Source organism: Salvelinus alpinus, chromosome 28, assembly GCF_045679555.1.
Source record: "Salvelinus alpinus chromosome 28, SLU_Salpinus.1, whole genome shotgun sequence".
Lineage (NCBI taxonomy): Eukaryota > Metazoa > Chordata > Actinopteri > Salmoniformes > Salmonidae > Salvelinus > Salvelinus alpinus.
The window spans coordinates 41,762,701-41,789,131 of NC_092113.1; the positions used below are offsets into that span (position 1 = coordinate 41,762,701).

General features: G+C 46.3%; 1 protein-coding gene across 1 annotated transcript in view; it reads right to left on the reverse strand.

Moving 5' to 3' along the window:
* Positions 1–26,431, reverse strand: part of LOC139556891 (laminin subunit alpha-5-like) — a 195,218-nt gene that overhangs the window by 162,228 nt on the left and 6,559 nt on the right. Inside the window, exon 2 of the mRNA XM_071370986.1 lies at positions 25,803–25,955. Within this exon, the coding sequence (XP_071227087.1) occupies positions 25,803–25,955 (153 nt within the window). The remainder of the gene's footprint in view (positions 1–25,802; positions 25,956–26,431) is intronic.

Genomic DNA, 26,431 nt, shown 5'->3' on the forward strand with positions numbered 1-26,431 from the left:
GGAGAGATGAGGGGGAGAGATGAAGGGGGAGAGATGAGGGGGAGAGATGAAGGGGGAGAGATGACGGGGTAGAGATGAAGGGGAGAGATGAGGGGGAGAGATGAAAGGGGAGAGATGAGGGGGAGAGATGAAGGGGGAGAGATGAAGGGGGAGAGATGAGGGGGAGTGATGGAGGGGGAGAGATGAGTGGGAGAGATGAAGGGGGAGAGATGAGGGGGGGGCACTGTCTTCTTGTGCTCCAGCTACCATAGGTGTCTGTCTGTACTACCTGTGTGTGTGCATGAGCGAGCATGGACACATGCTGTTCTCTAGTCCCCTGAGTCAGATCTCCTCATACAGGATCTCCGACTGTGACTAAATACACCGGGAGAGATAACAGGATACATACAGATCTCCTCATACAGGATCTCCGACTGTGACTAAAGACACCGGGAGAGATAACAGACTACATATACAACAGCTCACTGTCACACATCATGTTTTACACCCTGCAGCATGCTGGGATGCCCTTCACCTATTCTGCTATAGGAACATGTCTGCACTCTGCAGATTCATCCAAAGGGAAAAAGAGGAAGAGAAAAGTCCCAACAACAAACCACAAGACTGGAATCCCAATTGCATCTTTCTCCTATAAATACCCTACTGAACTATTGCTGAGAGCTCCCCTGAGAGCTCCCCTCAACCTGTGGTTTAGGAACCCTGAGAGCTCCCCTCAACCTGTGGGTTAGGAAACAAGTTTCCCCTGAGAGCTCCCCTCAACCTGTGGGTTAGGAAACAAGTTTCCCCTGAGAGCTCCCCTCAAACTGTGGGTTAGGAAACAAGTTTCCCCTGAGAGCTCCCCTCAACCTGTGGTTTAGGAAACAAGTTTCCCCTGAGAGCTCCCCTCAACCTGTGGTTTAGGAAACAAGTTTCCCCTGAGAGCTCCCCTAAACCTGTGGATTAGGAAACAAGTTTCCCCTGAGAGCTCCCCTAAACCTGTGGATTAGGAAACAAGTTTCCCCTGAGAGCTCCCCTCAACCTGTGGGTTAGGAAACAAGTTTCCCCTGAGAGCTCCCCTAAACCTGTGGTTTAGGAAACACCGTTTCCCCTGAAAGCTCCCCTAAACCTGTGGTTTAGGAAACAAGTTTCCCCTGAGAGCTCCCCTCAACCTGTGGTTTAGGAAACAAGTTTCCCCTGAGAGCTCCCCTCAACCTGTGGGTTAGGAAACAAGTTTCCCCTGAGAGCTCCCCTCAACCTGTGGGTTAGGAAACACGTTTCCCCTGAGAGCTCCCCTCAACCTGTGGTTTAGGAACCCTGAGAGCTCCCCTAAACCTGTGGATTAGGAAACAAGTTTCCCCTGAGAGCTCCCCTAAACCTGTGGATTAGGAAACAAGTTTCCCCTGAGAGCTCCCCTCAACCTGTGGGTTAGGAAACAAGTTTCCCCTGAGAGCTCCCTTAAACCTGTGGTTTAGGAAACACCGTTTCCCCTGAGAGCTCCCCTAAACCTGTGGTTTAGGAAACAAGTTTCCCCTGAGAGCTCCCCTCAACCTGTGGTTTAGGAAACAAGTTTCCCCTGAGAGCTCCCCTCAACCTGTGGTTTAGGAAACACCGTTTCCCCTGAGAGCCCCCCTCAACCTGTGGATTAGGAAACAAGTTTCCCCTGAGAGCTCCCCTAAACCTGTGGGTTAGGAAACAAGTTTCCCCTGAGAGCTCCCCTCAACCTGTGGATTAGGAAACACGTTTCCCCTGAGAGCTCCCCTAAACCTGTGGTTTGGGAAACACGTTGGTGTTCAATTTCATGAGGAGGCTGTATCGGCTGTTAGCAAGGTTTGAGGTGGCACCACAGGTCCCAGAGTGGTGTGGCGGGGAAATAATATTGTGGAACGGTAGTTTATCCTGACCTGGTTGCCTGTTTGCCTGCTCACGGCCTGGGCTGTGTGTGACTTTCATGTTGAGGCCCTCTTTGCGGGACCTAACTCACTCTATTAAATGAATCAAAACAGGAAAATATTTGTCTAGAAATTCGAAAGGAAATTACTTCAAGAGAGAAAAATGTCCTTCTGTGTGCTACCTATATCTAGTGATGGAAAAAGTAACCACTTGTCATACTTGAATAAAGATACTTGAGTCATTTTCTATTACGGTAACAGTAGAAGTCATGCAGTAAAATACTACTTGAGTAAAACGTTTTTGGTTTTAAATATTTTACTAGGCAAGTCAATTAAGAACAAATTCTTATTTACAATGACGGCCTACCGGGGAACAGTGGGTTAAATGCCTTGTTCAGGGGCAGAAGGACATATTTTTACCTTGTCAGCTCAGGGAATTGACCCAGCAACCTTTTGGTTACTAGTCCAACACGCTCACCACTAGGCTACCTGCCGCCCCAAACATATTTAAGTATCAAAAGTAAAAGTATAAATCTTTTCATATTCCTTATATTAAAGCAAACCAGACGGAACCATTTTCTTGTTCCTTCATTCACAGATAGCCAGGGACACACTGCAACACTCAGACATCATTACAGATAGCCAGGGACACACTGCAACACTCAGACATCATTACAGATAGCCAGGGACACACTGCAACACTCAGACATCATTACAGATAGCCAGGGACACACTGCAACACTCAGACATCATTACAGATAGCCAGGGGCACACTGCAACACTCAAACACTCAGACATCATTACAGATAGCCAGGGACACACTGCAACACTCAAACACTCAGACATCATTTACAAACGAAGCATTTGTGTTTAGTGAGTCCTCCAGATCAGAGGCAGTAGGGATGACCAGGGATGTTCTCTGTTTAGTGAGTCCACCAGATCAGAGGCAGTAGGGATGACCAGGGATGTTCTCTGTTTAGTGAGTCCACCAGATCAGAGGCAGTAGGGATGACCAGGGATGTTCTCTGTTTAGTGAGTCCACCAGATCAGAGGAAGTAGGGATGACCAGGGATGTTCTCTGTTTAGTGAGTCCACCAGATCAGAGGCAGTAGGGATGACCAGGGATGTTCTCTGTTTAGTGAGTCCACCAGATCAGAGGAAGTAGGGATGACCAGGGATGTTCTCTGTTTAGTGAGTCCTCCAGATCAGAGGCAGTAGTGTTGACCAGGGATGTTCTCTGTTTAGTGAGTCCTCCAGATCAGAGGCGGTAGGGATGACCAGGGATGTTCTCTGTTTAGTGAGTCCTCCAGATCAGAGGCAGTAGGGATGACCAGGGATGTTCTCTTGATAAGTGGGTGAATTGGACCATTTTCCTGTCCTGCTAAGCATTCAAAATGTACTTTTGGGTGTCAGGGAAAATGGTGTGGACTAAAAAGTACATTATTTTCTTTAGGAATTAAGTAAAAGTGAAAGTAGTCAAAAATATAAATAGTGAAGCAAAGATACCCAAAAAACTATTGAAGTAGTACTTTAAAGTATTTATACTTAAGTACTTTACTCCACTGCCTATATCCCCCCAGGAGAATCCCTTCAATGAAGAAAGCTTCTGCATCCTAGAGGGGGAGTTGAACCGCAGTAGACACGGGGACAAACACCTACCTGGAGGTGACAGCATTCCCTCCCCCATATGCCCTCCTAGACACATCTACGACAACATAAACTGGTCACAACTCCTGCAGCTCTGTCACACGCTGGGTATGTACATAGTCAATGGTAGGCTTTGAGGGGGACTCCTATGGTAGGTACACCTATAGCTCATCTCTTGACAGTAGTACTGTAGACTACTTTATCTCTGACCTCAACCCAGAGTCTCTCAGAGTGTTCACAGTCAGTGTGTGTGTGTGTGTGTGTGTGTGTGTGTGTGTGTGTGTGTGTGTGTGTGTGTGTGTGTGTGTGTGTGTGTGTGTGTGTGTGTGTGTGTGTGTGTGTGTGTGTGTGTAACCTACAAACGACAAGTTGATTAGCAACTACAGGCTTGAGGCTTCCCCTCTCTCTCCCTCCCTCTCGTTCCCTGACCTCTTTCCCTCACCCCTCTCTCCCTCCCTCTCATCCCCTGACCTCTTTCCCTCACCCCTCTCTCCCTCCCTCTCATCCCCTGACCTCTTTCCCTCACCCCTCTCTCCCTCCCTCTCATCTCCCTCCCTCTCCTTTCCCTCACCCCTCTCTCTCCCTCCCTCTTGTTCCCTGACCTCTTTCCCTCCCTCTCATCTCCCTCCCTCTCGTCCCCTCTCCTTTCCCCTCACCCCTCTCTCCCTCCCTCTCATCTCCCTCCCTCTCCTTTCCCCTCGCCCCTCTCTCCCTCCCTCTCGTCCCCGACATCTCCTTCTTCTTGATGAGTGACAAACACTCCCTCCCTCTCTGTCACATGAAATGTAGAGTTATTTGCTAACGACCACCCTGAGAACTGTCACATCTTCTCCACTGTGATCACAGTTTGACTCCTGAGAACTGTCACACGCCAATCAGAGTCCCTGGCCCCAGTCCTACCCTGGCCTAATTAGACCTCCCTGGCCCACCCTACTCTGGCCCTTGTACCCTACCCTACTCTATCGTACCCTACTCTGGCCCTTGTACCCTACCCTACTCTATCGTACCCTACTCTGGCCCTTGTACCCTACCCTACTCTATCGCACCCTACTCTGGCCCTTGTACCCTACCCTACTATATCGTACCCTACTCTGGCCCTTGTATCCTACCCTAATCTATCGTACCCTACTCTGGCCCTTGTACCCTACCCTACTCTATCGTACCCTACTCTGGCCCTTGTACCCTACCCTACTCTATCGTACCCTACTCTGGCCCTTGTACCCTACCCTACTCTATCGTACCCTACTCTGGCCCATGTACCCTAACCTAATCTATCGTACCCTACTCTGGCCCTTGTACCCTACCCTACTCTATCGTACCCTACTCTGGCCCTTGTACCCTACCCTACTCTATCGTACCCTACTCTGACCCTTGTACACTACCCTACTCTATCGTACCCTACTCTGGCCCTAGGACCCTACCCTACTCTATCGTACCCTACTCTGGCCCTTGTACCCTACCCTACTCTATCGTACCCTACTCTGGCCCTTGTACCCTAACCTACTCTATCGTACCCTACCCTACTCTATCGTACCCTACCCTTCACTATCGTACCCTACCCTACTCTATCGTACCCTACCCTACACTATCGTACCCTACTCTGGCCCTAGTACCCTACCCTACCCTACTCTATCTTACCCTACCCTACTCTATCGTACCCTACACTATCGTACCCTACTCTGGCCCTAGTACCCTACCCTACTCTATTGTACCCTACTCTGGCCCTAGTACCCTACCCTACTCTCTCGTACCCTACTCTGGGCCTAGTACCCTACCCTACTCTATCGTACCCTACTCTCGCCCTTGTACCCTACCCTAAACTACTCTGCTACTCTGAAGGGGTGTCCACATACTTTTGTATATATAGCATATGCTGATTAACAGAAACAAGGTCCTTTGAGACAGCAGTAAACCAACCCTACAGTACAGGCAGTAAACCAACCCTATAGTACAGGCTGTAAACCAACCCTACAGTACAGGCAGTAAACCAACCCTACAGTACAGGCAGTAAACCAACCCTACAGTACAGGCAGTAAACCAACCCTATAGTACAGGCTGTAAACCCTACAGTACAGGCTGTAAACCAACCCTACAGTACAGGCTGTAAACCAACCCTACAGTACAGGCTGTAAACCAACCCTACAGTACAGGCTGTAAACCAACCCTACAGTACAGGCTGTAAACCAACCCTACAGTACAGGCTGTAAACCCTACAGTACAGGCTGTAAACCAACCCTACAGTACAGGTTGTAAACCAACCCTATAGTACAGGGTATAAACCAAACCTACAGTACAGGCTGTAAACCAACCCTACAGTACAGGCTGTAAACCAACCCTACAGTACAGGCTGTAAACCAACCCTACAGTACAGGCTGTAAACCAACCCTACAGTACAGGCTGTAAACCAACCCTACAGTACAGGCAGTAAACCAACCCTACAGTACAGGCTGTAAACCAACCCTACAGTACAGGCTGTAAACCAACCCTACAGTACAGGCTGTAAACCAACCCTACAGTACAGGCTGTAAACCAAGCCTACAGTACAGGCTGTAAACCAACCCTACAGTACAGGCTGTAAACCAACCCTACAGCACTAAGGAGTCCTATGAGAGCACTAAGGAGTCCTATGAGAGCACTAAGGAGTCCTATGAGAGCACTAAGGAGTCCTATGAGAGCACTAAGGAGTCTGATGGGATACACGAGCTACATTCCTTGGCAAATGACGACAGTTTAATCACAAATTCAAAATGGACTGGTTTACTGAAGTTGGGAATTATGTGTTCTGAACATGAGCTGCAGTTTTGGAATAGTTGCGTCATTTTCGCTTAGGCTATTGTGCGGTTGTCACTAGTTACCACAACTACAAAGTCAACATAGCTATCGTAAAATTTCATTAAAAAAAACAAAACATTTGTATTAAGTTTTAATTTAAGGTTAGGGTGAGGCATAAGGTTAGCAGTGTGGTTAAAGTTTGATTTTAAACCTGACTTTAAGAAGCGAAATTGTAGAAAAAGGTAGGGCTTATTTGTATTTGCCAAGGCAGCGACGACTCTTCCACAAAGTTAGACTTTATGGCTGTGGTAAGTAACGTCAGTGAATACCCTACTTGGCGAACTGCTGTACTGGCATTTAGAATTGGTTAGCCCCCTAGGCTACTATATATAACCAGTTGATATTACAAATTGTGTTCTATGATATAATATTAACAATTGATATTAGAGTTTCAGTAAATTAATCTTAAATGGCACTTGTTTTTTTGACTGAATATATATATATAGTATATGAAGCAATTAGGATTCGTTATCTGTAATGGGGCGGCAGGTAGCCTAGTGTTTAGTGCGTTGGACTAGTAACCCGAAAGTGTTGCTGGTTCGAATCCCCCGAGCTGACAAGTTTAATAAAAATCTGTTGTTCTGCTCCTGAACAAGGTAATTTGACCCACTGTTCCCCGGTAGACTGTCATTGTAAAAAATTATTTGTTCTAAACTGACTTGCCTAGTTAAATAATAGGGTTAATTAGGTGTTATCGCTCACTGTTGGCATCTAGATAAAAGCACAAGTTGCTGTTCTAAAAATATATATTTTTAATAGCTATTTATTTTAATTAGAGTACTCAAAAAATCATGTGAGTACTGGCACTGTCAACCAAGTTTAAATGCCCATCCCTAGATTACATATATCACAACCCAGACACACTGGAGACTAAAAAAGATTACAGACATAAATACAGAAATGTTTGTGGATTTAACCTAGTTTTAATTGATTTATGGTACCTTTTTTTGTTGTCAATGAATGGGTTCACGTACGTGTGTTTGTTCTCAATTCTTCACTTTGTCCCCTCTAGTAGAAAGTATGTTTTCACTGCTACAATGACATGATAAGGGGCCAGTTTGGGGTCTCTCTCTCTCTCTCTCTCTCTCTCTCTCTCTCTCTCTCTCTCTCTCTCTCTCTCTCTCTCTCTCTCTCAATTCAATTCAATTCAATTCAAGGGGCTTTATTGGCATGGGAAACATGTGTTAACATTGCCAAAGCAAGTGAGGTAGGTAATATACAAAAGTCAAATAAACAATAAAAATGAACAGTAAACATTACACATACAGAAGTTTCAAAACAATAAAGACATTACAAATGTCATATTATATATATGCAGTGTTGTAACAATGTACAAATGGTTAAAGCACACAAGTTAAAATAAATAAACATAAATATGGGTTGTATTTACAGTGGTGTTTGTTCTTCACTGGTTGCCCTTTTCTTGTGGCAACAGGTCACAAATCTTGCTGCTGTGATGGCACACTGTGGAATTTCACCCAGTAGATATGGGAGTTTATCAAAATTGGATTTGTTTTCGAATTCTTTGTGGATCTGTGTAATCTGAGGGAAATATGTCTCTCTAATATGGTCATACATTGGGCAGGAGGTTAGGAAGTGCAGCTCAGTTTCCACCTCATTTTGTGGGCAGTGTGCACATAGCCTGTCTTCTCTTGAGAGCCATGTCTCTCTCTCTCTCTCTCTCTCTCTCTCTCTCTCTCTCTCTCTCTCTCTCTCTCTCTCTCTCTCTCTCTCTCTCTCTCTCTCTCTCTCTCTCTCTCTCTCTCTCTCTCTCTCTCTCTCTCTCTCTCTCTCTCTCTCTCTCTCTCTCTCTCTCTCTCTCTCTCTCTCTCTCTCTCTCTCTCTCTCTCTCTCTCTCTCTCTCTCTCTCTCTCTCTCTCTCTCTCTCTCTCTCTCTCTCTCTCTCTCTCTCTCTCTCTCTCTCCTTCAATTCAATTCAAGGGGCTTTATTGGCATGGGAAACATGTGTTAACATTGCCAAAGCAAGTGAGGTAGGTAATATACAAAAGTCAAATAAACAATAAAAATGAACAGTAAACATTACACATACAGAAGTTTCAAAACAATAAAGACATTACAAATGTCATATTATATATATGCAGTGTTGTAACAATGTACAAATGGTTAAAGCACACAAGTTAAAATAAATAAACATAAATATGGGTTGTATTTACAGTGGTGTTTGTTCTTCACTGGTTGCCCTTTTCTTGTGGCAACAGGTCACAAATCTTGCTGCTGTGATGGCACACTGTGGAATTTCACCCAGTAGATATGGGAGTTTATCAAAATTGGATTTGTTTTCGAATTCTTTGTGGATCTGTGTAATCTGAGGGAAATATGTCTCTCTAATATGGTCATACATTGGGCAGGAGGTTAGGAAGTGCAGCTCAGTTTCCACCTCATTTTGTGGGCAGTGTGCACATAGCCTGTCTTCTCTTGAGAGCCATGTCTGCCTACGGCGGCCTTTCTCAATAGCAAGGCTATGCTCACTGAGTCTGTACATAGTCAAAGCTTTCCTTAAGTTTGGGTCAGTCACAGTGGTCAGGTATTCTGCCACTGTGTACTCTCTGTTTAGGGCCAAATAGCATTCTAGTTTGCTCTGTTTTTTTGTTAATTCTTTCCAATGTGTCAAGTAATTATCTTTTTGTTTTCTCATGATTTGGTTGGGTCTAATTGTGCTGTTGTCCTGGGGCTCTGTGGGGTGTGTTTGTGTTTGTGAACAGAGCCCTAGGACCAGCTTGCTTAGGGGACTCTTCTCCAGGTTCATCTCTCTGTAGGTGATGGCTTTGTTATGGAAGGTTTGGGAATCGCTTCCTTTTAGGTGGTTGTAGAATTTAACGGCTCTTTTCTGGATTTTGATAATTAGTGGGTATCGGCCTAATTCTGCTCTGCATGCATTATTTGGTGTTCTACGTTGTACACGGAGGATATTTTTGCAGAATTCTGCATGCAGAGTCTCAATTTGGTGTTTGTCCCATTTTGTGAAATCTTGGTTGGTGAGCGGACCCCAGACCTCACAACCATAAAGGGCAATGGGCTCTATGACTGATTCAAGTATTTTTAGCCAGATCCTAATTGGTATGTTGAAATTTATGTTCCTTTTGATGGCATAGAAGGCCCTTCTTGCCTTCTATGCCATTCTTTCATACTTCTATTCTCTCTCTCTCTCTCTCTCTCTCTCTCTCTCTCTCTCTCTCTCTCTCTCTCTCTCTCTCTCTCTCTCTCTCTCTCTCTCTCTCTCTCTCTCTCTCTCTCTCTCTCTCTGTCTGTCTGTCTGTCTGTCTGTCTGTCTGTCTGTCTGTCTGTCTGTCTCTCTCTCTCTGTCTCTGTCTCTCTCTCTTTGGCTGTTTCCCCTCTCTCTCTGTGGTTGTTTCCTCTCTCTCTCTCTGTGTGGCTGTTTCCCCTCTCTCTCTGTGGATGTTTCCCCTCTCTCTCTGTGGCTTTGGATGTTTCCCCTCTCTCTGTGGCTTTGGATGTTTCCCCTCTCTCTCTGTGGCTTTGCTGTTTCCCGTGTGTGTGTGTGTGTGTGTGTGTGTGTGTGTGTGTGTGTGTGTGTGTGTGTGTGTGTGTGTGTGTGTGTGTGTGTGTGTGTGTGTGACTGTGTGACTGTGTGACTGTGTGACTGTGTTTCCCCTCTCTCCTTGTGAATGATTTGACAGGCCACGAGAGAAGAGGAGTTAGCTCAACGTGTCTCAACAGGCACTAAGGTGGATCCACAGCATTTCAGCTGAAAACCCCCTCTCCTCTCTCCCCACACCCCCTCTCCTCTCTCCCCACACCTCCCATCCTATCTCCTCTCTCCCCACACCCCCTCTCCTCTCTCCCCACACCCCCTCTCCTCTCTCCCCACACCTCCCATCCTATCTCCTCTCTCCCCACACCCCCTCTCCTCTCTCCCGACACCCCCTCTCCTCTCTCCCCACACCTCCCATCCACTCTCCGATCTCCCCACACCTCCCATCCACTCTCCCCACACCTCCCATCCTCTCTCCTATCTACCCACACCTCCCATCCACCTCTCCCTCCATATCTCCTCCTCCACCTCTCCCTCCACCTCTCCCTCCATACCTCCTCCTCCACCTCTCCCTACATATCTCCTCCTCCACCTCTCCCTACATATCTCCTCCTCCACCTCTCCCTTCTCACCTCCACCTCTCCCTACATACCTCCTCCTCCACCTCTCCCTCCATACCTCCTCCTCCACCTCTCCTTCCTCACCTCCACCTCTCCCTACATATCTCCTCCTCCACCTCTCCCTACATATCTCCTCCTCCACCTCTCCCTCCATATCTCCTCCTCCACCTCTCCCTCCATACCTCCTCCTCCACCTCTCCCTACATATTTCCTCCTCCACCTCTCCCTCCATACCTCCTCCTCCACCTCTCCCTCCATACCTCCTCCTCCACCTCTCCCTTCTCACCTCCACCTCTCCCTACATACCTCCTCCTCCACCTCTCCCTCCATACCTCCTCCTCCACCTCTCCCTCCTCACCTCCACCTCTCCCTCCATACCTCCTCCTCCACCTCTCCCTCCATACCTCCTCCTCCACCTCTCCCTACATATCTCCTCCTCCACCTCTCCCTACATATCTCCTCCTCCACCTCTCCCTCCATACCTCCTCCTCCACCTTTCCCTCCATACCTCCTCCTCCACCTCTCCCTCCATACCTCCTCCTCCACCTCTCCCTCCATACCTCCTCCTCCACCTCTCCCTACATATTTCCTCCTCCACCTCTCCCTACATACCTCCATCTCTCCCTCCATACCTCCTCATCCACCTCTCCCTACATATCTCCTCCTCCACCTCTCCCTCCTCACCTCCACCTCTCCCTACATACCTCCACCTCTCCCTACATACCTCCTCCTACACCTCTCCCTCCATACCTCCTCCTCCACCTCTCCCTACATATCTCCTCCTCCACCTCTCCCTACATATCTCCTCCTCCACCTCTCCCTCCATACCTCCTCCTCCATCTCTCCCTCCATACCTCCTCCTCCACCTCTCCCTCCATACCTCCTCCTCCACCTCTCCCTCCATACCTCCTCCTCCACCTCTCCCTACATATCTCCTCCTCCACCTCTCCCTACATATCTCCTCCTCCACCTCTCCCTACATACCTCCATCTCTCCCTCCATACCTCCTCCTCCATCTCTCCCTACATATCTCCTCCTCCACCTCTCCCTACATATCTCCTCCTCCACCTCTCCCTACATATCTCCTCCTCCACCTCTCCCTACATACCTCCATCTCTCCCTCCATACCTCCTCCTCCACCTCTCCCTACATATCTCCTCCTCCATCTCTCCCTCCATACCTCCTCCTCCACCTCTCCCTACATATCTCCTCCTCCACCTCTCCCTCCATACCTCCTCCTCCACCTCTCCCTACATATCTCCTCCTCCACCTCTCCCTACATATCTCCTCCTCCACCTCTCCCTACATATCTCCTCCTCCACCTCTCCCTACATATCTCCTCCTCCACCTCTCCCTCCATACCTCCTCCTCCACCTCTCCCTACATATCTCCTCCTCCACCTCTCCCTCCACACCTCCTCCTCCACCTCTCCCTACATATCTCCTCCTCCACCTCTCCCTCCATACCTCCTCCTTCACCTCTCCCTCCATACCTCCTCCTCCACCTCTCCCTCCTCACCTCCACCTCTCCCTCCATACCTACACCTCTCCCTCCATACCAGCTCCTCTCCCTCCATACCTCCTCCTCCACCTCTCCCTCCATACCAGCTCCTCTCCCTCCATACCTCCTCCTCCACCTCTCCCTCCATACCTCCTCCTCCACCTCTCCCTACATATCTCCTCCTCCACCTCTCCCTCCATACCTCCTCCTCCATCTCTCCCTACATATCTCCTCCTCCACCTCTCCCTACATACCTCCTCCTCCACCTCTCCCTCCATACCAGCTCCTCTCCCTCCGTACCTCCTCCACCTCTCCCTTAATACCTCCTCCTCCACCTCCATACCTCCTCCTCCTCTCCCTCCATACCTCCACCTCCTCTCCCTCCATACCTCCACCTCCACCTCTCCCTACATATCTCCCCCTCCACCTCTTCCTACATACCACCTCCTCCACCTCTCCTCCATACCTCTACCTCCACCTCTCCCTTCATACCTCCTCCTCCTCTTCTCCATACCTCCTCCTCCACCTCTCCCTCCATACCACTACATACCTCCTCCTCCTTTCCTTTGTCTGTCAGAGTTTAAACAGTATTCCTTATCTTTCTCTTCTTTCTTTCTGTTTTGCTTCTGAGAAAAATGCAAGCGATGTATTGGTCCAATATTTGCTGCATTGGGACAGCCAGGCGGGAGGGACGGAGTCAGGGAGTGGAGGAAGCCCAAAATGACCCAGCAGCAGCAGAGGCAATCAGGATGATAAGAAACCCCTGTGAAAGAAAGACGATAGAGAGAGAGAAGAAAAGGAAAGGGCTGACAGAGGAAACAGAAAGGGGAAATTGGGAAAGGATGGAAAGGTAAGAACGTGTCTACTGGCTGCTAGAGCTGGTCAGAGGGTGCAGGGTGTGGTGTCCTGGGCTCTGAGGGTGTAGGACGTAGGGTCCTGGGCTCTGAGGGGTAAAGAGGGTGTAGGACAAGGGGTCCTGGGCTCTGAGGGGTAAAGAGGGTGTAGGGCGTAGGGTCCTGGGCTCTGAGGGGTAAAGAGGGTGTAGGGCGTAGGGTCCTGGGCTCTGAGGGGTAAAGAGGGTGTAGGACGAGGGGTCCTGGGCTCTGAGGGGTAAAGAGGGTGTAGGACAAGGGGTCCTGGGCTCTGAGGGGTAAAGAGGGTGTAGGGCGTAGGGTCCTGGGCTCTGAGGGGTAAAGAGGGTGTAGGGCGTAGGGTCCTGGGCTCTGAGGGGTAAAGAGGGTGTAGGACAAGGGGTCCTGGGCTCTGAGGGGTAAAGAGGGTGTAGGGCGTAGGGTCCTGGGCTCTGAGGGTTAAAGAGGGTGTAGGACGAGGGGTCCTGGGCTCTGAGGGGTAAAGAGGGTGTGAAGGGAGAAAAAAAGTGATTGATATCCCGGTCATACCAAGACGTTACCCAGCCAACTAGAGAAAACAGAAAGGGGAGATTGGGAAAGGCTAGCTAGTGACCCTTGACCTTGAGACTCTGTTGAAGCTGATCAGCCATGCATGACCAGGGAGCTAAGGCAACCAGCCTCAACCAATGAAAAACTCACTACAGGTCAGTTATCATCAAAGGAGGTATTCACCACAAAGTGGAGCGTCAATAGGGAGGAAATGAGAAGAGAACACAAGACTACGATCCTAACCTTAATCAACAAAAGAATAGTTAACAGCCTTTTCAATGAGAGGTTTTATTTACTTAACTCTTAAATCAGGCAGACTTAGTAGTTATCATCAAAGGAGGTATTCATCACAGAGTGGAGCGTCAAAAGGGAGGAAATGAGAAGACTAGCTCAGACTTAACAATAGAACTAAGAACCCACCAGACCTGATCAACAACTAACATTCTAGACTTAATAATAGAACTAAGAATCCACCAGACCTGATCAACAACTAACATTCTAGACTTAATAATAGAACTAAGAATCCACCAGACCTGATCAACAACTAACATTCTAGACTTAATAATAGAACTACGAATCCACCAGACCTGATCAACAACTAACATTCTAGACTTAATAATAGAACTAAGAACCCACCAGACCTGATCAACAACTAACATTCTAGACTTAATAATAGAACTACGAACCCACCAGACCTGATCAACAACTAACATTCTAGACTTAATAATAGAACTACGAACCCACCAGACCTGATCAACAACTAACATTCTAGACTTAATAATAGAACTAAGAACCCACCAGACCTGATCAACAACTAACATTCTAGACTTAATAATAGAACTACGAACCCACCAGACCTGATCAACAACTAACATTCTAGACTTAATAATAGAACTAAGAACCCACCAGACCTGATTAACAACTAACATTCTAGACTTAATAATAGAACTAAGAATCCACCAGACCTGATCAACAACTAACATTCTAGACTTAATAATAGAACTAAGAACCCACCAGACCTGATTAACAACTAACATTCTAGACTTAATAATAGAACTAAGAATCCACCAGACCTGACCAACAACTAACATTCTAGACTTAATAATAGAACTAAGAATCCACCAGACCTGACCAACAACTAACATTCTAGACTTAATAATAGAACTAACCCCATTTAACCCTTTACACATTGAAAATGTCAGATTTGGGCACTGCTAAACGGCTAAATTGGAACATAGTGTCTGAACAGTAACGTGTTATACATGACGTCAGAGCTCTGGCTCTGTGCTCCACAGCCTCTGTATGGGTTTAGACTGACAGACCTTCTGAACTGGAGCACCACAACAAGTTGCCCCCTCATCCCTTCAGAATATGGAGCTACTTTTGCTAAAATGATTGTTGTCTGACTGGGGGGGGGGGGGGGTGCTGTAAATTAAGAGGACTATATGTATTTTGAAAGATGAGACGTTGAGGTTTTATAATAAATATCGCTTTAATATCAAGCAAGCCAAACACAAGTGAGTAATGTTCATTTTCACATTTCCAGATCATAAAACTCATGTCATTTACAGAGTCAACGTCTATGATCACTATGTTAGATGTACAGTTACCAGATGACATGGCTTCATACAAATACCAGTGTGCTCTCCCAGCTGGGAGAGCTCCAAAACAAAATCATAGCTGAAGACGCTTCTTCGAGTCATAAAAGTGAATTGAAATGATTTAGGACACGTGCACACTTCAGAGAGGTGTTTAGCCACTGGGCACACTAGTTAGTCCTCTCACTCAAACCAGCAGGGTAGCCTAGTGGTTAGAGCGTTGGACTAGTAACCGGAAGGTTGCAAGATCGAATCCCAGAGCTGACAAGGTAAAAATCTGTCGTTCTGCCCCTGAACAAGGCAGTTAACCCACTGTTCCTAGGCTGTCATTGTAAATAAGAATTTGTTCTTAACTGACTTAAAAAGGTAATAAAAAAAAACTTTTTATTTGTTTGTCTTATGTTGCACCTAACCAACATTTTCCAGGAATATTCTCATCCTGTTACTGAATATATCCAGAGTATTTTCAGATGTTGCTGTAAAAAAATGTAGCAAAAAGGCAAGTAAATGTAAAATGCATATAAAATCATGAGTGTAATGTTTGGATTCAGTCTCGTGTCAGGTGGTTAGGAGGGCCAATGTAGTAACATGTAATGCTTTACACTGTAGGCAGGACAAGTAAGGGCCTCAGTGACAGACCGAACTGATAACGGCAGGACTACAGACCGAACTGATAACGGCAGGACTACAGACCGAACTGATAACGTCAGGACTATAGACCGAACTGATAACGTCAGGACTACAGACCGAACTGATAACGTCAGGACTACAGACCGAACTGATAACGGCAGGACTACAGACCGAACTGATAACGTCAGGACTATAGACTGAACAGATAACGTCAGGACTACAGACCGAACAGATAACGGCAGGACTACAGACCGAACTGATAACGTCAGGACTACAGACTGAACAGATAACGTCAGGACTACAGACTGAACAGATAACGTCAGGACTACAGACCGAACTGATAACGTCAGGACTATAGACTGAACAGATAACGTCAGGACTATAGACCGAACAGATAACGTCAGGACTACAGACCGAACTGATAACGTCAGGACTACAGACCGAACTGATAACGGCAGGACCACAGACCGAACTGATAACGTCAGGACTACAGACCGAACTGATAACGGCAGGACCACAGACCGAACTGATAACGGCAGGACCACAGACCGAACTGATAACGTCAGGATTACTACTAATATAAACACTGTGCTACAGCTGGCAGAACACACACTCACGATGCATTTGACATTTCAATCGAAGATAGAATATGAATGGTCTCTTTTTACACTTCCCAGCTGGAAGACTTATCTCTCTCTCTCTCTCTCTCTCTCTCTCTCTCTCTCTCTCTCTCTCTCTCTCTCTCTCTCTCTCTCTCTCTCTCTCTCTCTCTCTCTCTCTCTCTCTCTCTCTCTCTCTCTCTCTCTCTCTCTCTCTCTCTCTCTCTCTCTCTCTCTCTCTCTCTCTCTCTCTCTCTCTCTCTCTCTCTCTCTCTCTCTCTCTCTCTCCCACTCTCTCTCTCTCCCACACTCTCTCTCTCTCCCACTCTCTCTCTCCCCTCTCCCCTCTCCCAAAGTTTTTACACATCCCCAAAGTTAAGGGAGGACCATGTTTTTGAATCCAGTAAAAATATGGCTGTTGTCAAAGTGACATAGATAACAGGACTTAGATAACAGGACTTAGAAAAACAGCTTTACTGCCAACAGCTCCTGACTGGCTAACTAACTATTCTCTCTCTGTCCCTCCTTCTCTCTACCTCTCCACCTCTCTTTTCCTCTCTCTCTTCCACCCGTCTCTATCCTTTCCTCTCTCTCTTTCGTTTTTTTGCTAAATCTCCTCTCTCTCCTCTGTTTCCCTCTCCCTCTCTGTCACACACTGCTCATTTTAGCTAACAACCTCACTCTCGTTCTCTCTCCGAGGTGTCTGCTTGCCTGCCTGCCTGCCTGCCTGCCTGCCTGTCTGTCTGTCTGCCTGCCTGCCTGCCTGCAGGCAGCTGTAATGGAGTGAATGGTATCAAACACGTGAAAACCACAGGAAATACCACTCCAGCCATTACTATGAGCATGTCCTCCCCAATTAAAGTGCCACCAGCCGCCTGTGTAGCTGAGGTAACCCCTCACCTCAGCTTTCTTTTCTTCATTATCCCGGTCTGAAATTCACACTCGCTACAGCAGGGGCTTTGTAAGAGAGCCCAGGACAGAGCCCCAGGACAGAGCCCCAGGACAGGAACACAAACAGACTCCATAGACAGAGCAACACAAACAGACTCCACAGAGCCCCAGGACAGAGCCCCAGGACAGAGCCCCAGGACAGAGCCCCAGGACAGAACCCCAGGACAGAGCCCCAGGACAGAGCAACACAAACAGACTCCACAGAGCCCCAGGACAGAGCCCCAGGACAGAGCCCCAGAACAGAGCCCCAGGACAGAGCCCCAGAACAGGAACACAAACAGACTCCACAGAGCCCCAGGACAGAGCCCCAGGACAGAACCCCAGGACAGAACCCCAGGACAGAACCCCAGGACAGAACCCCAGGACAGAACCCCAGGACAGAGCCCCAGGACAGAGCCCCAGGACAGGAACACAAACAGACTCCACAGAGCCCCAGGACAGAGCCCCAGGACAGAGCCCCAGGACAGAACCCCAGGACAGAGCCCCAGGACAGAGCCCCAGGACAGAACCCCAGGACAGAACCCCAGGACAGAGCCCCAGGACAGCAACACAAACAGACTCCACAGAGCCCCAGGACAGAGCCCCAGGACAGAGCCCCAGGACAGAGCCCCAGGACAGCAACACAAACAGACTCCACAGAGCCCCAGGACAGAGCCCCAGGAGAGAGCCCCAGGACAGAGCCCCAGGACAGAGCCCCACTCCACAGAGCCCCAGGACAGAGCCCCAGGACAGAGCCCCAGGACAGCAACACAAACAGACTCCACAGAGCCCCAGGACAGAGCCCCCCCAGGACAGAGCAACACAAACAGACTCCACAGAGCCCCAGGACAGAGCCCCAGGACAGAGCCCCAGGACAGCAACACAAACAGACTCCACAGAGCTCCAGGAGCCCCAGGACAGAGCCCCAGGACAGCAACACAAACAGACTCCACAGAGCCCCAGGACAGAGCCCCAGGACAGAGCCCCAGGACAGAGCCCCAGGACAGCAACACAAACAGACTCCACAGGGCCCCAGGACAGGGCCCCAGGACAGAGCCCCAGGACAGGGCCCCAGGACAGAGCCCCAGGACAGAGCCCCAGGACAGAGCCCCAGGACAGAGCCCCAGGACAGCAACACAAACAGACTCCACAGAGCCCCAGGACAGAGCCCCAGGACAGCAACACAATTAGATCCAACCAAATCATAAGAAAATGAAAAGAGAATTACTTGACACATTGGAAAGAATTAACAAAAAAACAGAGCAAACTAGAATGCTATTTGGCCCTAAACAGAGAGTACACAGTGGCAGAATACCTGACCACTGTGACTGATTTGAAATTAAGGAAATCTTTGACTATGTACAGACTCAGTGAGCATAGCCTTGCTGTTGAGAAAGGCCGCCGTAGGCAGATCTGGCTCTCAAGAGAAGACAGGCTATGTGCTCACTGCCCACAAAATGAGGTGGAAACTGAGCTGCACTTCCTAACCTCCTGCTAAATGTACGACCATATTAGAGACACATATTTCCCTCAGATTACACAGACCCACAAAGAGTTTGAAAACAAATTCAATTTTGATAAACTTCCATATCTACTGGGTGAAATACCACAGTGTACCATCACAGCAGCAAGATTTGTGACCTGTTGCCACAAGAAAAGGGCAACCAGTGAAGAACAAACACCATTGTAAATACAACCCATATTTGTGATAAGTTTCAGGAAATACTTCACATTTGAACATAAACTTTTTTTTAATCAAAATGCATTTTTTGGCAGAAATGCCTTCTGGAACATGTGAACTTTCATGTGCCTTAATAACATAACTTGTATGCCATCTGTAAATACGAATAAAATAGTTAAATTATGAGCCTAGATGGTTTAGCCATGGAAAAAGCGGGCAACCTTACCGCTAGCCATAATTGGCTGAGATAATGAGGGGGCTGGACATGCCGAGAGATGAGTTCGGATTGGTCTGCCATGTAGCAGGCTTCTGTTTATAATATGAGCTGGTCAGTATGTGTAGATAATCCTGTTGATAATATGAGCTGGTCAGTATGTGTAGGTAATCCTGTCTATAATATGAGCTGGTCAGTATGTGTAGGTAATACTGTCTATAATATGAGCTGGTCAGTATGTGTAGGTAATCCTGTCTATAACATGATGGTCAGTATGTGTAGGTAATCCTGTCTATAATATGAGCTGGTCAGTATGTGTAGGTAATCCTGTCTATAATATGAGCTGGTCAGTATGTGTAGGTAATACTGTCTATAATATGAGCTGGTCAGTATGTGTAGATAATCCTGTCTATAATATGAGCTGGTCAGTATGTGTAGGTAATACTGTCTATAATATGAGCTGGTCAGTATGTGTAGGTAATACTGTCTATAATATGAGCTGGTCAGTATGTGTAGGTAATACTGTCTATAATATGAGCTGGTCAGTATGTGTAGGTAATCCTGTTTATAATATGAGCTGGTCAGTATGTGCAGATAATACTGTCTATAATATGAGCTGGTCAGTATGTGTAGGTAATACTGTCTATAATATGAGCTGGTCAGTATGTGTAGGTAATCCTGTTTATAATATGAGCTGGTCAGTATGTGTAGGTAATCCTGTCTATAATATGAGCTGGTCAGTATGTGTAGGTAATCCTGTCTATAATATGAGCTGGTCAGTATGTGTAGGTAATACTGTCTATAATATGAGCTGGTCAGTATGTGTAGATAATACTGTCTATAATATGAGCTGGTCAGTATGTGTAGGTAATCCTGTCTATAATATGAGCTGGTCAGTATGTGTAGGTAATCCTGTCTATAATATGAGCTGGTCAGTATGTGTAGGTAATACTGTCTATAATATGAGCTGGTCAGTATGTGTAGATAATCGCAGATTTTTATAAAGACATCACGTAGGACTGCATCAGTGTTGCTCTCCCCTTTCTGGAAGACCCAGTTTTGAAATCAGTGGAATTAGAGTATGATAGCTAAGGAGATTAAGAAAATTCTGCCGTTTGATTGCAAATATGCAAATATGCAGACGGAGTCAAAAAGAGACCACACAGAAGGCTGTTGTATAAAACAGCTGTCTCCGGATTACATCTTCAAACTAAGGGCAAACATGGCATCTGTGTCAGAGAGGGAGAAGCATCCATCCATGTTTACGGGTAAGAGACTCTAGCTAGCTACATTTTCAGATATTACACGCTTCTAATTTTGTCAAAAAGTCATTTTAATTTCAAGTTAAAGTGTACTGCTAGCTAGCTAACGTGACATGTATGATCTGTGTAGTAATATTATTAGTGTCTCAGAGCCATTTGCATTGCTAGTTATAGCCTAATGTTAGCTAGCTAACATTGAACCAGGTTGGTTAGCTACCTTCAGATTCATGCAGGGTAATAACGTTATGAGTTGGGATTACGGTTCATTGTTTAGCTAGCTAGCTAGCTGCTAGCTACATGTCTAAACAAAAGACTCCACTATGCAAGTAACTATTTCAATAGAATGTTCATGATGTCACTGCAACAACTGTCGATAGACATAGCTGGTAAATTCGCTCTGGTTATCTACTCCGATTTCAGAGCACTTGTCTGTGTGCCAGAGGGCAGAATAACTGACAATTTTACGAACGCTCAACACCCGTTGAAGATGGCCGGTGTCAGTAAATGTTGATAAAAGGCGTAATTAAATCTGACACTCCAGATTAAATTCACAAACACACCCGTAGTATAAACCAGCCTTTAATCTTGAACTCTTTGCTTGTTTAGTACATGGCCTCACGTGAATCCTTAAAGAGATGGGTGGGTATGAAATATATGATATGATATGAGAGAGAGAGAGAGAGAGAGAGAGAGAGAGAGAGAGAGAGAGAGAGAGAGAGAGAGAGAGAGAGAGAGAGAGAGAGAGAGAGAGGGGGGGGGGGGGGAGATGGACAGAGAGAGAGGGGGGGAGAGATGGAGAGAGATGGAGAGAGAGAGAGAGAAAGGGGGGAGAGAGATTAGAGAGAGAGAGATGGGGGGGAAGAGAGAGATGGAGAGAGAGAGAAAGGGGGGGAGAGATGGAGAGAGAATGAGGGTCTATTACCTGTGCACTGAGCATTTCCACCCAGGTTTGAGTCCCAAATGACCACCCTATTCCCTATATAGTGCACTACTTTAAACCAGAGGCCTATTCCCTATAGTGTGCACTACGTTTGTGCCCTGGTCAAAAGTAGTGTACTATGTAGGGAACAGGGTGCCATTTGGGACGTAACCTATCAGTAAGTAGTGAGATATAAAAACAGTCCATATCAATGCCAGGAAGCGTTGAGTTCCCGAACAGTGTTGTTGCCCCGTTGGCACCATGCCATCTGCTGCATGTGAAAAACAATGGTGTACTTCAGTTACTAGTGAGAGAGACAGAAAGATTATATCTCAGTACTGTATACCAGTGTGTATATCTCAGTACTGTATACCAGTGTGTATATCTCAGTACTGTATACCAGTGTGTACATCTCAGTACTGTATACCACTGTGTATATCTCAGTACTGTATACCAGTGTGTATATCTCAGTACTGTATACCAGTGTATATATCTCAGTACTGTATACCAGTGTAAATATCTCAGTTCAGTGTAAATATCAGTACTGTATACCAGTGTATATATCTCAGTACTGTTTACCAGTGTATATAGCTCAGTACTGTATACCAGTGTATATATCTCAGTACTGTTTACCAGTGTATATAGCTCAGTACTGTATACCAGTGTGTATATCTCAGTACTGTTTACCAGTGTATATATCTCAGTACTGTATACCAGTGTGTATATCTCAGTACTGTTTACCAGTGTATATATCTCAGTACTGTATACCAGTGTATATATCTCAGTACTGTTTACCAGTGTATATATCTCAGTACTGTATACCAGTGTGTATATCTCAGTACTGTTTACCAGTGTATATATCTCAGTACTGTATACCAGTGTGTATATCTCAGTACTGTTTACCAGTGTATATATCTCAGTACTGTATACCAGTGTGTATATCTCAGTACGTCTAGGATCAGATTGGCCTTTTAGATCCGAATGAATAAAAGGATATGAACAGGGGGACCTGATCCTAGATCAGGACTCCTTCTCTCTGAATACAAGGGGGAAACGAGATAGAGAGAGAGAACTAGAGTGAGGTAGGGGGAACAGACAGAGAGAGGGAGAGAGGGAGAGAGAAAGAGAATGAACTACAGGACAAAATACAAACCCTCCAACCCAAAAAAGGCCTGTGGTGTTGATGGCATCCTAAATTAAATGATAAAATATACAGACCACAAATTCCAATTGGCCATACTTAAACTTTTTAACATTATCCCTAATATTTGGAAACAAGGACTGATCACCCCAATCCACAAAAGTGGAGACAAATTTGACCCCAATAACTACTGTGGGATATGAGTCAACAGCAACCTTGCGAAAATCCTCTGCATTATCATTAACAGCAGACTTGTACATTTCCTCAGTGAAAACAATGTACTGAGCAAATGTCAAATTGGCTTTTTACCAAATTACCGTAGGACAGACCACGTATTCACCCTGCACACCCTAATTGACAAACAAACAAACCAAAACAAAGGCAAAGTCTTCTCATGCTTTGTTGATTTCAAAAAAGCTTTCGACTCAATTTGGCATGAGGGTCTGCTATACAAATTGATGGAAAGTGGTGTTGGGGGAAAAACACATGACATTATAAAATCCATGTACACAAACAACAAGAGTGTGTGTGTGTGTGTGTGTGTGTGTGTGTGTGTGTGTGTGTGTGTGTGTGTGTGTGTGTGTGTGTGTGTGTGTGTGTGTGTGTGTGTGTGTGTGTGTGTGTGTGTGTGTGTGTGTGTGTGTGTGTGTGTGTGTGGTTGAAATGGGTAAAAACACACACACATTTCCTTCCACAGGGCCGTGGGGTGAGACAGGGATGCAGCTTAAGCCCCATCCTCTACAACAAATTGGCGAAGGCACTAGAAAAGTCTGCAGCACCCGGCCTCACCCTACTAGAATCTGAAGTTAAATGTCTACTGTTTGCTGATGATCTGGTGCTTCTGTCGCCAACCAAGGAGGGTCTACAGCAGCACCTAGATCTTCTGCACAGATTCTGCCAGACCTGGGCCCTGACAGTAAATCTCAGTAAGACCAAAATAATGGTGTTCCAAAAAAGGTCCAGTCGCCAGGACTACAAATACAATTTCCATCTAGACACCGTTGCCCTAGAGCACACAAAAAACTATACATACCGTGGCCTAAACATCAGCGCCACAGGTAACTTCCACAAAGCTGTGAACGATCTGAGAGACAAGGTAAGAAGGGCCTTCTATCCCATCAAAAGGAACATCAAATTTGAAATACCAATTAGGATCTGGCTAAAATTACTTGAATCAGTTATAGAACCCATTGCCCTTTATGGTTGTGAGGTCTGGGGTCCGCTCACCAACCAAGAATTCATAAAATGGGACCAACACCAAATTGAGAGTCTGCATGCAGAATTCTGCAAAAATATCCTCTGTGTACAACGTAAAACACCAAATAATGCATGCATTATTAAAATCTACAACCACCTAAAAGGAAGTGATTCCCAAACCTTCCATAACAAAGCCATCACCTACAGAGAGATGAACCTGGAGAAGAGTCCCCTAAGCAAGCTGGTCCTGGGGCTCTGTTCACAAACACAAACACACCCCAAAGAGCCACAGGACAGCAACACAATTAGACCCAACCAAATCATGAGAAAAAAAAAAAATATTACTTAACACATTGGAAAGAATTAACAAAAAAACAGCAAACTAGAATGCTATTTGGCCCTAAACAGAGAGTACACAGAGGCAGAATACCTGACCACTGTGACTGACCCAAACTTAAGGAAAGCTTTGACTATGTACAGACTCAGTGAGCATAGCCTTGCTTTTGAGAAAGGCCACCGTAGGCAGACCTGGCTCTCAAGGGAAGACAGGCACACTGTGCACACTGCCCACAAAATGAGGTGGAAACTGAGCTGCACTTCCTAACCTCCTGCCAAATGTTTGACAATATTAGAGACACATATTTCCCTCAGATTACACAGATCCACAAAGAATTAGAAAACAAACCCGATTTTGATAAACTCCCATATCTACTGGGTGAAATACCACAGTGTGCCATCACAGCAGCAAGATTTGTGACCTGTTGCCACAAGAAAAGGGCAATCAGTGAAGAACAAACACCATTGTAAATACAACCCATATTTATGTTTATTTAATTTCCCTTTTGTACTTTAACTATTTGCACATCGTTACAACATTGCATATAGACATAATATGACATTTGAAATGTCTTTATACTTTTGGAACTTCTGTGAGTGTAATGTTTACTGTTCATTTCACTTTTGTTTATTATCTTGTTCACTTGCTTTGGCAATGTTAACATATGTTTCCCATGCCAATAAAACCCTTGAATTGAATTGAATTGAGAGAGACAGAGAGAGAGAGAGATATCCAGAGGTAAGGGGAACAAAGAGAGAGAGAGAGAGAGAGAGAGAGAGAGAGAGAGAGAGAGAGAGAGAGAGAGAGAGAGAGAGAGAGAGAGAGAGAGAGAGAGAGAGAGAGAGAGAGAGAGAGAGAGAGAGAGAGAGAGAGAGAGAGAGAGAGAGAGATATCCAGAGGTAAGAGAGAGAGAGAGAGAGAGAGAGAGAGAGAGAGAGAGAGAGAGAGAGAGAGAGAGAGAGAGAGAGAGAGGACAGAGCAGAGAATAACAGAGTGGAGAAGAGCAGAACAGAGCAGAGTAGAGTAGAACAGAGCAGAACAGAGCAGAACAGAGCAAAACAGAGCAAAACAGAGCAGAACAGAGCAGAACAGAGCAGAACAGAGCAAAACAGAGCAGAGCAGAACAGAGCAGAGTAGAGCAGAACAGAGTAGAGCAGAACAAAGCAGAACAGAGCAGAGTAGAACAAAGCAGAACAGAGCAGAGAAGAACAGAGCAGAACAGAGCAGAACAAAGCAGAACAGAGCAGAGTAGAACAGAACAGAGTAGAACAGAGCAGAACAGAGCAGAGTAGAGCAGAACAAAGCAGAACAGAGTAGAGTAGAAAAGAGCAGAACAGAGCAGAACAGAACAGAACAGAGCAGAGCAGAACAGAGTAGAACAAAGCAGAACAGAGCAGAGTAGAACAGAGCAGAACAGAGCAGAACAGAACAGAGCAGAGTAGAACAGAACAGCAGAACAGAGCAGAGTTGAACAGAGTAGAACAGAGCAGAGTGGAGTAGAGCAGAGCAGAACAGAGCAGAGTAGAGAATAACAGAGCAGAACAGAGCAGAGCAGAGTAAAGTAGAACAGAGCAGAGCAGAGTAAAGTAGAACAGAGCAGAGCAGCTTCCTGGTGTAACTGTATACCTCCACAGAAACAACAAAAGAACACAGCTCTGTGTGGTGCATCAGATGACAGGTGGTACAGTCTAGCAGTAGGTCACAGTGCAAACACAACACAATGACAGATACATGAGAGAGAAGAGGTAGAGTTGGGGGGATGGGAGGAGTGTGTGTGTGTGTGTGTGTGTGTGTGTGTGTGTGTGTGTGTGTGTGTGTGTGTGTGTGTGTGTGTGTGTGTGTGTGTGTGTGTGTGTGTGTGTGTGTGCGTGTGTGCGTGTGTGCGTGTGTACATGTAAAGTATAATGTCTTACCTGTCCTAGATCCAGGGTAACGTTGACCTCATTGAACTCTGTGCTGCGGGAGAGAGGAGGGCTCTGCCACCATCTCTCTGTACCGTCGATGGCATTGGTGACGGGGTGGGCTCTGTCACTGTCCCCCATGGCGCAGGTATCACAGTACTGACCCTGAGGACGCACAGACCACTGAGTTAGGAGTTTAGGGGGGGGGGGGGTATACAGCATCATTCCTTATCACAGAACTAACCAACACAATGACCTCAATGGAGGAGAATTCTCTGGTGACCTTTAGCTTCTACAACAACAAGTCTATAAAGCCTCAATTCTCTCTCTCTCTCTCTCTCTCTCTAATTCCATACTGCCAATGTTTGTCTATGGAGATTGCATGGCTGTGTATTCGATTTTATACACCTGTCAGCTGAAATAGCCAAATCCACTAATTTGAAGGGGTGTCCACATACTTTTGTATATATAATGTATTTCATGAAGCAGCCGTCAGTCAGTCATGTCCAGAGAGAGAGAAAGAGAGTGTGTGTGTGTGTGTGTGTGAAGAGGAGGCATCAGGGATTCTAGTTAAAACATTGTCGGAGATTGATTTCCCTCTCAACCCCCACTCAATGTTGAACCTAAACATGTGATAACTA